At 44.9% G+C, this 16,324-nt stretch overlaps 1 protein-coding gene across 11 annotated transcripts in view; it reads left to right on the top strand.

Moving 5' to 3' along the window:
- gtf2ird1 (GTF2I repeat domain containing 1) overlaps window positions 1–16,324 on the top strand; it is a 145,279-nt gene that overhangs the window by 100,806 nt on the left and 28,149 nt on the right. For 9 of the 11 annotated variants that reach the window (XR_007957940.1, XM_052035730.1, XM_052035728.1 and 6 more), the window contains 7 exons: window positions 404–462; window positions 1,831–1,911; window positions 6,732–6,800; window positions 6,888–6,977; window positions 9,355–9,447; window positions 11,447–11,530; window positions 15,591–15,774. Coding sequence is in view for 10 of the 11 variants with exons in the window: in XM_052035730.1 (XP_051891690.1) it covers window positions 404–462; window positions 1,831–1,911; window positions 6,732–6,800; window positions 6,888–6,977; window positions 9,355–9,447; window positions 11,447–11,530; window positions 15,591–15,774 (660 nt within the window). In the remaining variant the exon portion in view is untranslated. The remainder of the gene's footprint in view (window positions 1–403; window positions 463–1,830; window positions 1,912–6,731; window positions 6,801–6,887; window positions 6,978–9,354; window positions 9,448–11,446; window positions 11,531–15,590; window positions 15,775–16,324) is intronic. The other 2 variants (XM_052035736.1, XM_052035734.1) reach the window with 1 other exon arrangement.

A 16,324-nucleotide genomic window follows, 5' to 3' on the forward strand; every position in this document is an offset into this window, starting at 1 on the left:
ACGGGATCCACTGTCTTGTTCTCCCCCAGGGCCTGGAGGATGTCCATGCAAACCACTGTCCGATGGACCTGTGGTCAAAAGTGTTTATCTGCAGAAACCTTTTTCTACGAAATAATGTGGCAAGGTCCAACTGAATCACCTGCCACCCTTGAGCCCAGCAAGTAGCAGTCTGGACACAATGTACAGGTGGGGTTTAAACACCTCTTGAGATGTGCAATTCATGCCAACACTCCTTAATGTGAAGGCATCCCAGTTTCACAATGTATCTGGTAATTTCAGATTTGGTGTTGGTTCTAATTTTAGTGCACATTTTCCTTGTCTTGCATTTTTAAAAAAGGCAAGACATTGCTGTTATTGGATAAAAGTTAGGTTCCTGATTAACACCTTGTTATTACACTCACAGGCCGCAACTGCTACTTGATGAAGTGCAAGACACATGCAAGGAAAGAACCAATTCAGGAGGTGAGGAAGTTGCAATGCCGAGCCCATCGTATGGTGACACACCAGGTTCTAACCCACATCCCGTCCCCCAACCTCACTCAAACACATGGAGATAAAAATCTGCTCAGTTAAAGTGACAGTGAAGCTGTTGTGATTGTCAAAAAGCAAACTGCTTCCCGTGTACCTCAGTGGGATGGGAATTGACTCGCTTCTAGTTTAAAATATTATGTCCACTTCCTTGCTATTTCCTTCCTCCACATGCCATGCGTGTCTGCAGCTGACAGGAGCAGCTAAACATCCACTCCCACACCGTTCTGGTGCTGACTGCCTGTGCCTACAATAACAACTGCTTGTATTTATATTGCACTTCTTAAAGCAGCAAAGCACCCCCAGGCTCCAGGCATTTAGAAATGAAACTCTGGCCTCCACTCAGCCAAGGTGAGATCTCCTCTGCCTCTCTGGCCTTTGAAAGGATCTCAACTTTGGTTGACAACAGAAGCTTGTAATGAGATTGTGAAGGGGGAAAGGGGAACTGTGTGGATGAATCTGCTGAAGCAGCAGCCCGTTGCCATGGTACAGCCGTCCATTGTGAGTGTGATGGTCTACAGATCCCTCTATCTTGTAATAGAGTCAGACAGCATGGAAACAGACCCTTCGCCCCAACTCTGTTCCATTTAAAGATTATGCCCTTTCCATAGAAGTAACCTCTGAAAATAAATGTGTGTTATCTCAGGATGCCCCATACACTTTAAAGTCAACAAGTACTCTTGAAGTGTAATGTAACAGTTGTAGGAAATACAGCAGCCAGTTTGTGCACAGCAAGCTCCCACAGAGAGCAATGGGATAAAGTCCTAGTAATCAGACTTCTATGAAAATCAAAATACTGCAAATCTGAGATAAAAACAGAAAATGCTGGAAATCCTCCGCAGGTAAGGCAGCATCTGCGGGAAGAGAAATGGTTCAGGTCTGAGCCCCTTCGTTAGAACTGAGGGAGAGAAAGAAACAGTAGTTTTAGGTAGCACAGAAGGTGGAAGAGAGAATGGTAGAACAAAGGGAATAGCTCCGATAGGATGAGACCAGATGACTTGATGTGACAGTTAAATGGCAGCTAAAATCAGATTAGGCTTCTTTGGGTGGTGCTCAATGAACACCCCACTTTGCACAAAGGTGTTGTTGGTTGACAGAGTCACAGATACAGCATAGAAACCAGCCCTTCTGCCCACCAAATCCACACTGACCATTAAGCACACATTTTCACACAACTCCCATCCAAACCCATTTATATTCTCCCCGTATTCCCATCAACTCCTCCCGATTCTCCCACTCACCCACACACTAGAAGCAATTTACAACACTTAATTAACCTACCAACCTGCACATTTTTGATAGGTGGGAGGAAACCGGAGCACCCGGAGGAAACCCACGCAGTCACAGGGAGAACGTGCAAACTCCATACAGACAGCACTGAAGGTCAGGATTGAACCTCGGTCTCTGGAACTATGAGGCAGCAGCTCCTACTGGCTGTGCCACTGTGTAACTCACAACTGTATGGGGCAGTGTATGGGGTTTATGAGGTTTCCAACTGGGATGTTTATTACAATAGGAGAGAGAGCAAATGGAGTCTCAAATGGAGCAAAACCCAAAATTCAGCTTGGTAGTGTTGTCCCAGTGAATAGAAGGTTACACGGGCAAAGGTACTTTGGGAGAACTGTATTTGTTCTGCTCAGACATACGTAGGAAATCTCTCTCTCTCTCTCTATCTCTCTCTCTCTCACTCTGTCCCCCTCCCTCCCTCCCCCCTTCCCCCGCCCCCCCCCCCCCCCCCCCCCCCCCACACACACACACACACACACACACACACACAGTTAAACCGATGTAATGGCTGGGGACAAGTCTTCAAGGTAACTGCAGTGCTACGTTTTAGATGCATTGATTTGGAATATTGTAGAACAGAGTACAGAAACAGGCAAGTTCCTTCCTCCTTTCCCACATCATGTAAGATCATCGTTGACCGACTTCTGTGGTTCTGCAATAACAAGTCAATTCCTAAAACATAAAGTCTAAGGACACAGAACTAGGAAAGGTGGTAGTGGATAAATCAAGAGGGCTGCCTTATATTGTGGCATATTTCTGAGCATGGCTTGTGAAAGGCATTCCAATGGTCAGTTTGCATGCACTGATCATTTTGTTGTAGTATTTCTACAAACACTTTGTGATGGGTGGATGGGCTGGTGAGGAAGCTTAGCCACCAGAACATGGAGAGGTTAGCAAGAAGGTCCTTTACCTTGTTCCAGCAACAGCTCCGTCGTTTTTACCCAGGGGTTCATCCAGCTCAACTCCACACCATTCGCCCTTTGCGATATCTGTCTCTCCCACGTACTTCACCACTCCGGTTTTGTGCTGCTCATCAGGAGTTGATCTTGGGATAGGAATCGATCTTGGTGTTTCAGGACAGAGTAATGGACTGAGGAAAAGATATCAGTAATGCAGTTAAATGGGATGTATCCCAAATTGTAGAGATAGTTGGAACCCTGACAGAGATTTGTACATCGTCATTGGCCACTGCTGAGGTGCCAGAAGGCTGGAGGACAGCAAATGGGTGGTCCCTTTTTTCAAGAAGGGTAGCAAGGATAAGCCAAATAATTACTGGCTAGTGAGTCTTATGTCAGTGGTAAGCAAGTGATTGGAAAAAGTCCTGAGGGCCAGGTTCACAGAGGTAGAAAGGTTGGATTGATCAGGGATAGTTCTCATGGCCTTGTTGCTGGAAGATGCTATCCGACTAATTTGATTGAGTTTTTCCAAGATGTAACTAAATATATAGATGAGAACAGTGCAGTTGATGTGGTTTATGTTGACATTAGTAAGGCATTTAACAAGGCCCCACATTGGAAGGCTGGTCCAAATGGGATCCAAGGCAAATTGGCACATTGGCCAAAAAATTGGCTTGATAATAGACAGAGGGTGATAATGGGGGGGTTGCTTTTGTGATTGGAAGCCTGTCATAGGGATCGGTACTGAGACCCTTATGTCCATTAACAACTTAATAAGATAAGATATCTTTATTAGTCACATGTACATCGAAACACACAGTGAAATGCATCTTTTTGCGTCGTGTTCTGGGGGCAGCCCGCAAGTGTCGCCACGCTTTTGCAGATGACTCAAAAATCAGTGGTGTTGCGGATAGTGAGGGGGATATTCTTGGGCTACAGAAAGATTGATCATTTGGAATTTAATCGTGATAAGTGCAAAGTGATACATTTTGGGATGGCAAATAAGGGTAGAACATGCACAATGAATGGTAGGGCATGAGGGAGTATTGAGGAACAGAAGACCCTTGGTGTACAAGTCCAAGGATTCCTGTAGGCAGTACGGGTAGATAGGGTGGTAAAGGAGGCATGTTGGATGCAAGCCCTCATTGACTAGGGCATATAATATAAGAGCAGAGGGGTTATTGTACAGCTTAATGAATCATTGAGGAGGGCACATACAGCATGGAAGCAGGCCCTTCGGCCCATGTGGAATATTGTGTGCAGTTTTGGTCACCACAGTATAGAAAGGACCTGATTGCTGTGGAGGGGATGCAGAGCAGATTCACCGGGATGTTGCCTGGGATGGAATGTCTTGGTTGTAAGGAGAGACGGGATGGGCTGGGTTTGTTTTCCTTGGAGCAGAGGTAGGGGGGTGAGGCGTAGCTGAGAGGCTGGCTGGTGGGGAGGGGGAGACCTGATAGAGGTGTACAAAATTATGAAGGGTATAGATAATGGGTAGACAGTAGTAAACTTTTACCGATAGCAGAAATGCCTGTAGCCAGAGTGCATAAGGAGTAAGAAGCTAAGAGGAGATATAAGGAAGAAATTTTACACCCAGAAGTTGGGTGAGGTTTGGAATCCACTGCCAGAGGGTGCGGTGGAGGCAGAGAGTCTCATAACATTTAGGAAATACCTTGACAAACACCCCAATCACCAAGGCAAAGAAACCTACGGACCAAGTGCTGATAAATGGGATTAGTATAGATGGTCGGCATGGACAGGGTGGGCCGAAGGGCCTGTTTCTGTGCCGTATGGCTGTTGTTCTATTATATATAAGACAAGCAGAGGTTCATTTAATATCTACTTGCATGTCCAACATGTTAGAATCCCTGTGTGTGAAGGTATTGGTATTCTTATATCCACCACTAAGTGGTGCTGTGGCCTCTGAAACAAAACGAACAGGCAGATTTGGAGGGCACATTACCCGAGGAAAGCAAATCATGAACCGTAGTAGCCAACATGGAGGCAAGAAAGGGAAGAGAAATGGTCAGCAATTTGGTGGGAATGTGGGGGAGGGAACAAGAAGTAGGTTTGATGGACAAGTTGAACTCAGAGTCGGGTGAGAAACTGAAGGGTGGTTCATCTTCATGACAAAGGACTCGTGGACTTGCTGCTGGAGTTGAGTGTAGCTGAGGGGTTTAAGAAGAGAAGTGGAGAAGAGAAGCCAGGGGTTATCTTTCGTATCCTCATGATGCTGGAGTTGGAGCATGTTTGCAGCCCTGTCTAGTGATGAATGGCAAATCACTATGCGCCATAGACATCTTCACCTGCACCTCTTGGACAAAAGGAGCAGACATGAGGGCCGCAGCAGGGTGAAAGGCAGTAATGCTGTAAGTAGGGTGGAGACACAGAGAGCAGGAGTTGAGATGGAGCTTGAACCCAAGGCCAAGTCGAGTAGGGACAGAAGCAGAGGGAGAAAAGCAGAGAAGATCTGGAATTCTGGAGCCACAGGTGAAAGGCAGATGACAATTGACATGGGGCTAAGAAACTCATCTGCCCCGTACCCAAAGAAACACGCAATTCAGACAAAATTTAAGTTAGCTAAAACTGTGAACATTTCTGAGTGGGTTAAAACCAGTTGTTAATAAGGATGAGAATTTTGAGAACTTGGCCGCTAATTTCTGATGTTCAGTTTGCTCTGGTGATGTCAACGGTCATGCAACAACCAAGGCAAGCTTTTCAACCACACTGTCTAAATCTTGACAGTGCTGTTCACTCACAGAGGAACCAGCTCTATTACCACTGAAGGCTCAAACTGAATGTAATTTAAAGGGTTAGACATGTCGCTCCTGCAGTCACAAGCTAAGTGCTACACAACTCTTTGCCAAACAAACCTCAAGTACGCTGACCCCAAGTTCCCCCTGAAAATTAAGTGACCAGAAGAAATCCAGCTTGTGAAAAAAAAAGTGGTTGCTTGTCCATCAGGTCGAGAAAGAAGTAACATACTGGATAGAGAAAGACATTTCATTAAAGGGGTAGCGCTGGTGACAGGAAGTTGCCAGGGATGTGACTGCAGGAACATGGGTGTCCTCTGCCAATGCACTTTGGGAGCCTTGCATGACAGCTACACTGCATTCTAAAACCCATTCAGCCACTTGAGCCACACATCCCCTTGGTGGTAACTGTGTGGTCACACAAAATATGATCTGCAACAGATCAGCACAATTGTTAGTTACTACTTCTGAGTTGACTGTCAAATTCTTATGAATGCACAGCAAATTTGTTTGAGTTTGTGGTCTTAGCAGCAATTTATTTAATTTAAAAAACATTGTACTTAACCCTTGTGATATACTCTCCACCATACCTTATCCCTAGATCCACTTTCCATAGAACATAATGTAAGGCGACTTGGGGAACTTGCTTATAACAATATGAGCGTCCCTTGTAGCCAATGTAGTGCTCCTCATTGTGACAAGACCTCCCAAAGTTCTTTACAAAGCTGAGTTTAGAATGGACTCCAAGGGAAAGGGGAGAGCAGGAAGTAAAGGGGTAAGGATGAAATGTTGAGAAACATCTTCAAAACATCTTTTGTAGTTAGAGATGGAGAAAAATGAGGAAGGAGGGAGTACTTCAAGACAGAGCCCTGTTTAGTATCATTACACTTAATGCCCTACACATAATGTGCAGCAGGATTTAGTAAGTAAATTGGAATGGTTGATGAGTTCTCAGTGCAGTCCTGAATGCAGTGACTTGTCAGATGCAGTCTTTTTCCAACCTGTGAGGCATCCTTCAGTTTCAGTCAGACAAGGTGGGGGAGGGGGGGTGGGGGTGCAGTCCCACAAGAAATGAGCTTATCAGCTTGAGTGGTACTCAAAGGTCAAGTTAGAAGGTTCTGTCTCTGCCTGCCTTGGAGATGCGAGGTGGAGACTTGTTAACCCAGCACTGCTGTCGTGCAAAGTGGAAAAAGTAGGATGACTGAAACAAATTAAAATTAGGAGAGGGATTTCCGATCTATTTTAATCATCTTTGTGCTTATTCTAGTTTCAACCCAGGAACCTCGTGACTCAGTGAAAGATGAATCAACACAACTGAAGAGGCAGATCCAAGCAGGTCAGTGCAATATACGTTAACGATTGGACAAGAGAAGTTAATCCTCTTCCCAGAGGTCCGTTCATCTTTTTACCTCCTCCTCCTTAGGCAGTCCCTTGGGATCGAGGATGGCTTGCTTCCACTCCACTTCTGAGGTGTCTGATGAGGCCAATGTGGGACTTGCAGACCCTGCCACAGGTAGGTGGGGCAGAGGGTGCCTGATGGGGCAGAGGAGTGGGTATTTTGGGGGTGTAGTGTGCTCCTTCTGCTGATTACACTGGGGCTTCTGTGTGCCATCAGACAAAGAACTCGAGGTTCTCAGTGCCATCCCTAACACTGCTCCTCCATTTTAAGAGCTCACAGGCCAGAGATTCCCACAAGTTGGTGGTTGTGCTGCCCTTTTCCAAAGGAGCTCTGGGAACTTCCTTGAATGGTTTTCTCTGTCCACCTGGAAATTTCTTGCGACAGCAGAGCTCGGAATAGAGTCTCTGTGTCAGGATCGTGCTCAATACAATCCTCATAAATATAAACTATCTGAGACTTTTGACTGGATTCCAGACAAGAATTCACTTCCAAACATTTGTTATTCCATACACAAACCTTCAGAGAAGTTAGGCTTAGATTAGATTTAAACTAGAACATAGAACACTACAGCACAGTACAGGCCCTTTGGCCCACATTGTTGTGCCGACATTTTATCCTGCTCTAGGATCTATCTAATCCTTCCCTCCCACAGAGCCCCCTGTTTTTCTAACTAAGATTAGATTTCAGTCTGTAGTCACTCCCACTGACCATCACTGCTTCATAATCCATGATAGTGTAGCTAGTAATTATTACTGAATAACCACCACTTATAGCAAATTGAATTGTCACAAATTTTTCTAGGTATTGAAATAAAACCAGTTTTCTGTATTTGAAATCTCTTGCTCTTCTTCTGTAAGCTGCTGACATGAACAAAGTAGCCCCATTACTGCAGGAAATCTCTTGAACGCAGCTGTGGAGAGGAACAGGATTTCGCCAACAACTGGTTAACAGGAGGCTGCCTGGCTGGTTTCAGCTCCCTTGAACATTCAGTGGGCGAAGCCACTTCCTGAGCAGCAAATGGACCAAACCACTCCATGACAGGGAACACTGACAACATACACCCAACAATGAAAGATTTGTACATAGGGGCCACAATAAAACTCTGTGTTTCACCAAAGTGAATATTACAGAGGAAACTGCTTAATTAATTCATGTAGTGGTGAGGTGCATGTCATTCTTCCAAACCACTGAGAGTCTTTAAGAATGAGCTGACATCTGTTCTGCGAGTCGCCCTGGTAACAGGCTGTCATGGCCTGAATTTCATGAACCTCACTGAGAACAATTGTATGAGCTTTGCCATTTTAACTCTGGAGGATCAGTGCCTGTGGCCTGGTTCCCAGCAGTTACACTGCTAGCGCTTATCAAGACCTGACAGGCAGATGTCAGTGGCGTTATCACACCCGTTAAGGCGTAGCATATACAACGCAGGAGTGGGTAATTCAGCCCACTGATCAACGCCAGCCTTTGTGCTTCGTCACATCTCCTCCCATTCTCCTCTGACCCCCATGTTTCTATTTATGTCTCCCCCGTGTACAATATTTAACTTTTCTTTAAAAGCATCATCAAAGCCAGTATAATTTGTGGAGTAAGGGAAAGGTGTGACCGAGTAAAGTGAGTGTATTGCATAGAGTCATAGCGTTATACAGCACAGAAATAGGCCCTTCAGCCCACTCGTCCAATGTGCTTATCTGGGCTAATCCCATTTGCCTGCATTTGGCCCATATCCCTCTAATACAAAAGTACAGACCTTCAGAGAAGTTAGGCTTAGATTAGATTTAAACTAGAATATGGAAGACTACAGCACAGTACAGGCCCTTTGGCCCACAATGTGGCTCTAGTACAAAATATTAAGAGGAATAGATAGAGTGGACAGCCAGCGCCTCTTTTCCTAGGGCACCAATGCTCAATACAAGAGGGCATGGCTTTAGGGTAATGGGTGGGAAGTTCAAGGGAGATATCAGAGGAAGGTTTTTTACCCAGAGAGTGGTTGGGGCATGGAATGCACTGCCTGGAGCGGTGGTGGAGGCAGGTACATTGGTCAAATTCAAGAGATTACTAGATAAGCATATGGAGGAATTTAAAATAGAAGGATATGTGGGAGGAAGGGTTAGATAGTCTTAGGCGAGGTTTAAAGGTTGGCACAACATTGTGGGCCGAAGGGCCTGTATTGTGCTGTACTGTTCTATGTAAACCTTTCCTACCCATGTACATGTCTAAATGTCTTTAAAACATTGTAATTATTCCTGCCTGTTACCACTTCCTCTGGCAGCTCATTCCATATACCCGCCACTCTTTGGAAAAACTTGCTCCTCGAGTCCCCTTTGAATCATTCCCCTCTCACTTTAAACCTATGCACTCTAGTTTTAGACTCCCCTACCCTGGGGCAAGAGACTCTGACCACACGTCTTATGCAGGTGTGTGCTGACGGGGGAAAGCTTGCTAATTCATCAGTCACACCTCCATTCTAACGTCACTATCTTTATTGTGTTAGAATTACCAGATAAAGCAACAGTGAAGCACTTGACAAGCTCAGACGGAAATAAATCAAACAATTCCCTTAACATCATTGAAGTGACGATCCCAGGTAAGGAGAAATCGTTCTGTACCTTGGTAACCTGCCGGATGCTGATTTCTAAAGGTTAGCTATATAACATAATTGCAAAGAATCAACACAGCTGAAGTACTGCTCCAGAGAAAATAAAACGCCATCTATTATCAAGGGACATACTTTTTAAGTGAAAGGCAGTCTAATTTCTGGGACGTTGGTGAATTGCCTTCATTCCGACGTTTATTCTGGGAGCAGCGGTCAGTCTCAGCAATATGTGACCTAGAAATGCCTTTGTACAGCTACAACAGGAAGATGCTGTGCTGTTGAAACTCATCTTAACCCTGAGAAGAGCAATTTTGGCAGATTTCTGGGTGCCTGTAGGGAAATTTGATTTTTCAAGGGGGATTTTTTGTTTCCGCGGATCTTTTCCTCTGGGGAAAAATCCTCCAGACAACAATTCTGGTGCAGTGCCCAAAATTTACCCAGTCATCCAGCTTTCCTGTATCCCCATGCCTCTTTATATTCTGATCACGGTTCACATTCTCACGTAGTCAAGTTTACTGATATGTGCACAAGTACGGTGAGGTACAGGTACAATGAAAATCTTGCAGCAGCATCACAAGCTTGTAGGTACAGGCAGCAACACAGAATATAAATTATACATAAAAATTATACCATACGGTGGAAATAAAAGACTGCGAAAGCAAGACCCTAGTGCAAAAAAAGACACGTTCAGTAGCAAGTCAATGGTAGTGCAAGAGGTGGTCCGTAGTGTTCTGTTGCTGAGGTAGGGTTAGGGTTGTGCAGGTCAGTTCAAGAACCTGATGGTTGCAGGAAAATAGCTGTTCCTGAACCTGGTGGTGTGGGACTTCAGGCTTCTGTACCTCCTGCTTGAAAGGAGCAGTGAGAAGGGGGCATGACCCAGATGGTGGGGATCCCTGATGATAATGCTGCCTTCCTGAGGCAGTGTCTTCTGTAGATGCTTTCAATGGTGGGGAGGTCTGTACCTGTGATGGACCGGGCTGTGCCCACAATTCTCTGTAGCCTCTTGCGTTCCTGTGCATTGGAATTGCCGTACCATGCCATGGTGCAACCAGTCAAGATACTTCCAGCAGTTAGTCAGAGTAATTGGTGACAGGCCAAATCTCCTTAAGCTTCTAAGAAAGTAGAGGTGCTGGCGTGCCTTCTTCATGGTTCATCAATGTGCTGGGCCCAGGACAGGTCACAGATGTTAAAGCCTAGGAATCTGAAGCTGCTAACCCTCTCCACCTCTGACCCACCAATGAGAACTGGTTTCATCTGGTCTGCAAATTGGGATCCAAGCACTGATCCCTCCAGTACCCCACTATTCACAGTCTGCCAACCTAAGGAAGACCTAGTTAATTCTACATTTTCGGCCTATTAACCGACTTTAAATCCATCTTATAAATATGAAAGTTGGAAATGCTCAGCAGGTCAGGCAGCATCTATGGAAAGAGAAACAGTTAACGTCTCAGGTCAGAATTGTTAATCGAAACTGAGAAAGAGAAAAGTCAAGTTGATAGTAAGTTACAGGGAGGATGAGAGCAAGAGGGATTTACTAACAATAGAAAGCCTTCTTAGGTCCATGGAATACATTGTTCTGAAACTGATCCAACACAGTGCTATACAGGGAAACCCAACAACACTATTCTGTCGATTGAAGATCTTGATCTTTCTGGGATTTTCAGTGTTAGGGTGGCTCAGAATGCTGTTTTAATCCCATTAAAAATTAGTAAAGCTAATTCTAGGCTTATGTCTGAATGTAGATTGCCTACAAAAGCAATGAGCGATCAAGGTTCCTGCGGGGTCAGACTCCTGTGCTCTGGGTCTGCACCCAGGCCAAGTGCAAATATACAAACCAGCTCCCAAAGAGTGTGCCCAGTTAAAATCCTGGGATCTTGTAGTGTGACATCTGTAAAACAAAAAGATTGGTTGCCATCCATTGTGTCAACAATAAGATGTTTTGTCTGAACTCCGGGGAACAACTCTATTTATATACTTTTGTTATATGCAGAAAATTACGATGCAAAGCTGACCAGAGTGGACATTGCCAACAATCTACGTGAACAAGTGCAGGACCTGTTCAATCGTAAATATGGTAATTTCAGTCTTCCTACTATTTAGAACGTAACCTTGTGGATTGTTCAAAGAAAGCAATGCCATAGTATAGCGGCTGATTCATGGTAAACTTGCCTTTCTGAGCACCCACCGGGTACATCCCTCCCAGAGACCCATGACTATAAGGGAGCAGTTTCCTACCTTTCCCTCTGGTCTGAAGGTCAGTGGGAGGAACTGGAACCCCGATCCAGGCCCGTGAGATCTGGTAGTATCAGATCAGACCCATCTGAGGAAGGCCTCGGGACTTTTACTTTGCGCTGGGGGTAGGCAGCTGGATGCAGGGGGAGCTTACGGCTGGGTTTAGGGGGAGATTACCTTTATGTTGCCTGAGAAGCTGTTGGCAGATCCCCTGCAAACACTCAAGCCCATGGGCTCTGAGAGTAAGGCATTACATCAGCTTCTTTAGACCTCCCTAGACTAATGAGCTGAAGTGTGCCCTTATCGACCAGAATATCCCTCCCACTTTAGATAATAAACAAAGGGGAGGAGTAACCAGAGACCACCCGGAAATCCCAGGGCACTGCAGGAGGGCCGGATTTCTGACCTTTGCACTTTTGGCTACAGTAAAGAGCAACACTTAATCCTCAATCACTGAATAGCTAGTCTATAACGAGGCTCATTCTGTGTGGTCAGAGGCCATGTATCTCAGTCTTACATGCTATTCCATTTACTAATTGTTTTATATGTTTGGGGTTTGTAGGTTTTGGGATTGCGTAAGGGTTTCCATCTCTGCAATCATTTCATTGACAGATAATTCTTGAATGAGGAACCAAAATCTGCCATTGTCCTCAGAACATTTGGACCACTGGTGCAAAGCTTCATCTCTCCACCTGTCCGTCGGGTAACAGAATGGGGCAGAGGTGTGGGCGATAGTAGGAACATGAGAGTTTGAGTTTGGTCCTTTAGGAGGATTTATTACTTGGAGAAAGGGCAACTTCAGAGGCAAATCAACAGGGGGGATGGCAAGCCGAGGAAGTAATTACTCAGCAAGCCAAAAAGACACAGACTGATGGATCGTACTGTTCCCTCTCCTTATAAACAAGCCACCATGTGCACAAGCTGCCTTAACCACCCTCATGTTCCCACCACAGTGTCAACTCTGGTACAGTTGATGGTCCTCTTGCCTTTATGACAGATGGTTCTCTCAGATGGACATATTTCTGGAGATTTATCCCCAGTCTCCAGCTCAATATTTACCCCTTAATCAAAATTTCTAAAACAGAGTACCTGGACATTACCACACAGCGTTTGTAGGAGATTGCTGTGTGCAAGTTGGCTGCTGGGTTTCCTATGTTATGACAATGTCTACACTTCAAAAGTTAAAGCAGTGAGATGTTCTGAAGGGTGCATTGTGAGCATACACCTTTCCTTTCCCATTCCATTGCCTCCTTTGGTTGACTTTTTTACAAGTACCTGGAGGCATGTCTGGCCTAAAACCAGTTTTGTTTGGGACTATGTTTCTGCCTTTCCCATCTTTTGGATTCAGACTATCCAAGGGATGTAAAAGAAAAGAAAGAACTTGCATTCATATTCACCAGCGATGGCTTTATTCATAAGTGATCACTACCAAGATGAGTCTTGAGATCACTCAGTAATCCAACCCAAGAGCTACAGGTCCATCACCAGAACTGCAGCTGTTTCCATGCAGGAAGGTGACTGGAGGGTGGGTAGAGTGTTGTCAGAGGCCAGCAAATGTTAGTGGAAAGATCTAGACTGATAGCAAATTGGGGATGGCTGAGGAGTCATGAGTCAGTGGAGAGGCTTGAGGTCAGAGTATGATGCACCAATGGATGGATCCCTGCAGGTGCAGAGAGTCCAAGTAAATAGGTGAATCCTCTACTTGCCTTGCAATCCTCCCAGATCACACTGTGGTGTAAAAAGCATGCTGTTCCTGAGTGCCCAACAACAGGCACCTCCAGGGTGATGTGTGTGGGGAAAGATAAGAGAGAGATAAGATATAAGATTTCTTTATTAGTCACATGTACATCGAAACACACAGTGAAATACATCTTTTACGTAGAGTGTTATGGAGGCAGCCCGCAAGTGTCGCCACGCTTCCGGCACCAACATAGCACTCCCACAACTTCCTAACCCTTATGTCTTTGGAATGTGGGAGGAAATGGGAGCACCCGGAGGAAACCCACGCAGACACGGGGAGAACGTGCAAACTCCTTACAGACAGCGGTGGGAATCGAACCCGGGTCGTTGGGGCTGTAATAGCGTTACGCTAACCGCTACCCTACCGTTCCACCCCAGGATGGTCACCTGGTATTGACACAGAAATCGTGAGGAAGACTGATGACAGGAAGTGCCCAGTCAGATTTTCCAAGTGATGAGAATCAATGCAGAAACAGTTATCATGTTTCACTCTGGGGAGGGTGGGGAGCCTCAAAGTTCCCTTGCATAATGCTGATCTGACAAATCTGTTTTAGTAACAACGGCTGTAATGTTGCTCAGGGCAGCCCTCACTGCTCTTCAGATCTTACCACGGCTGTGTTTGCGTCATCCTGAGAGAGTGGACAGGGTTTACCTTGTCATCTGGAAGACAGCACGGCACTTCTTCAGTTCTGCAGAGGTGTGTCAGGCTGGATTATGTGCTCCGCTCTGGAGTAGCGTTAGTACTTGAATTTCTTTGTTTTGAGTGAATTTTAAGATGTTTATTGGACAGCTCATGCCTGTTTCCTGTGAGGAATTCTTGCACTCTTTCCCATTCTCTTGTCAGCCAAAGAGTAAGGAAGCAGAAGCAGTAACTGTAGGAACCCAGCCAGCACAGCCCAGGCTTGATTTCAGTCATTGTGCTTTTATCTTGAGTCAGAAGGTCAAGGGTTCAAGTTCACTCAGGGAACTGAGCACAGAATCTTGGCTGTAGTAATGCAGTATTATTGCACATTGAGACTTTATCTTTTAAATAACAAACTAAATGAGGCATATAAGATTTCATAGCACTAACTGATTAATCAACTTCTAATTCTCCTGTTACGTTATGGTCAGTCAATCTCCACGAAATCCAAAGAAATTACTTGTTTTGTGCTCAATTTAGCCACTATGTTCCTACATTTCAAGATTAATTTGTTGCCTTTATTGCAGACATTTCCAGCTTCATTCATCCCAAAGCAATCTCTGCCAGGGATCCAAAATCAGCCTGTTGTCCAGACAGGCCTGTTTATGCAGCCACTAGGGAAATCTAAGAACTGGCTGGATGTTTTCAGGTGTACTTTGGCCAAGGGATATCACTTTCCAAAAAAATTGGCCTTTGGAAAACCCATTTGATCCTTGAAAGTTGACACAGTGAGGTCCAAAATACTGCCCCTGCATCTCAGCCAGAGTCAGTCAGGGATAGGTGACCACCATGGTATGTTAAGCACTAATATCCTAGTAATCATTTTGTTGCCTAATTATATTTCCAACAGTACTTACATTAAATTTCTTTGATTTAAAGTTATCTTGTCAACCAATTCTAAGTTGATCTTAAAGCTAGTGCAGGTTATTTTAAGGATGCATCAGTCCTGGAGAGATCCAACATGGAAACAAGCCCTTCGGCCCATTGACTCTTCACCGACCATCAACTACCCATTTATACTAATCCTATGTTAATTTCAGTTTTATTCTCCCCACATTCTTATTGACTCCCCCAACTCACCTACCTCTCACCTACGCATAGGGACAACCAATTAACCAACATCCCACATCCTTGGGACATAGGAACGAACAAGAGCACCCAGAAGAAACACACGCAGTCACAGAGAGAACATGCAAACTTCACACGAGACAGGATCCAAGGTCAGAATTGAAACCAGGTCTCTAGCGCCGTGAGGCAGCAGCTCTACCAGCTACGCCACAGTGTTTTGTATTGAATGAGAATGATTTGTGGAGAATTGCTGAGCTACCGCTCACTGTCCATGTTGATTATTCACCATGTGGGAAAATACTGTCCGAGTAACCTCTGCCCCTCCAGGTTACATTGACTCATGCATTCTATGAAATAAAAACACAAATTGGAATGGTGTTGGAGATAGGGTCTCATTTTTCATTATTTACAGGTGAAGCTTTGGGTATAAAGTACCCCGTTCAAGTTCCATACAAGCGAATAAAAAGCAACCCAGGTTCAGTTATAATTGAAGGGCTTCCACCTGGCATTCCGTTCCGAAAACCTTGTACGTTTGGATCCCAGAACCTGGAGAGAATCTTGGCTGTGGCCGACAAAATCAAGTTCACTATAACCAGGTAATACCAACTGGAGACTGTAGGTAACCAGATAATGCTAACTATGAAGTCGTGAGTAACTAGTCCATAGCAACGTGAAGCTGTAAGTAACAACCAGGAATTAAATAGATCTGTTGGAAACGGAGCAGGATATTAGGCAACCAGTTAAGGAAGCTGGGAGTTGTAATTGGGTAATGACATCGGGGACTGTGGCTGGTTATATTAAAGTAACCAGGTAATAAGAATGAAGAAGGTAAGTACGATGAGGTGTTGGCCGCGGGAAGCCCTAAACAGCCATTTACTGGCAGCTAGGGAGTTGTAAGTAAACAGGTTGAAAAAACAACACTAAATCAGGAAATAAATGGATCCAGGAGCTCTAATTAACCAGATAAAGGCAACTAATAGTTGTGAGTAATTAACAGGATTGGTGTCTGTGAGTAATCAAGTGGCTATAACTGACCATGAGGAAGATCAGATCAGGTTTAGAATGCACATGTATAAACTCAATGCAGCGAGAAGGTTTGGAGAGCTGTAGGCACAGTAGCCCTGTCAGGGGGGATGATGTAGTGGT

Source organism: Pristis pectinata, chromosome 21 (assembly GCF_009764475.1).
Source record: "Pristis pectinata isolate sPriPec2 chromosome 21, sPriPec2.1.pri, whole genome shotgun sequence".
In the NCBI taxonomy this organism is placed as follows: Eukaryota; Metazoa; Chordata; class Chondrichthyes; order Rhinopristiformes; family Pristidae; genus Pristis; species Pristis pectinata.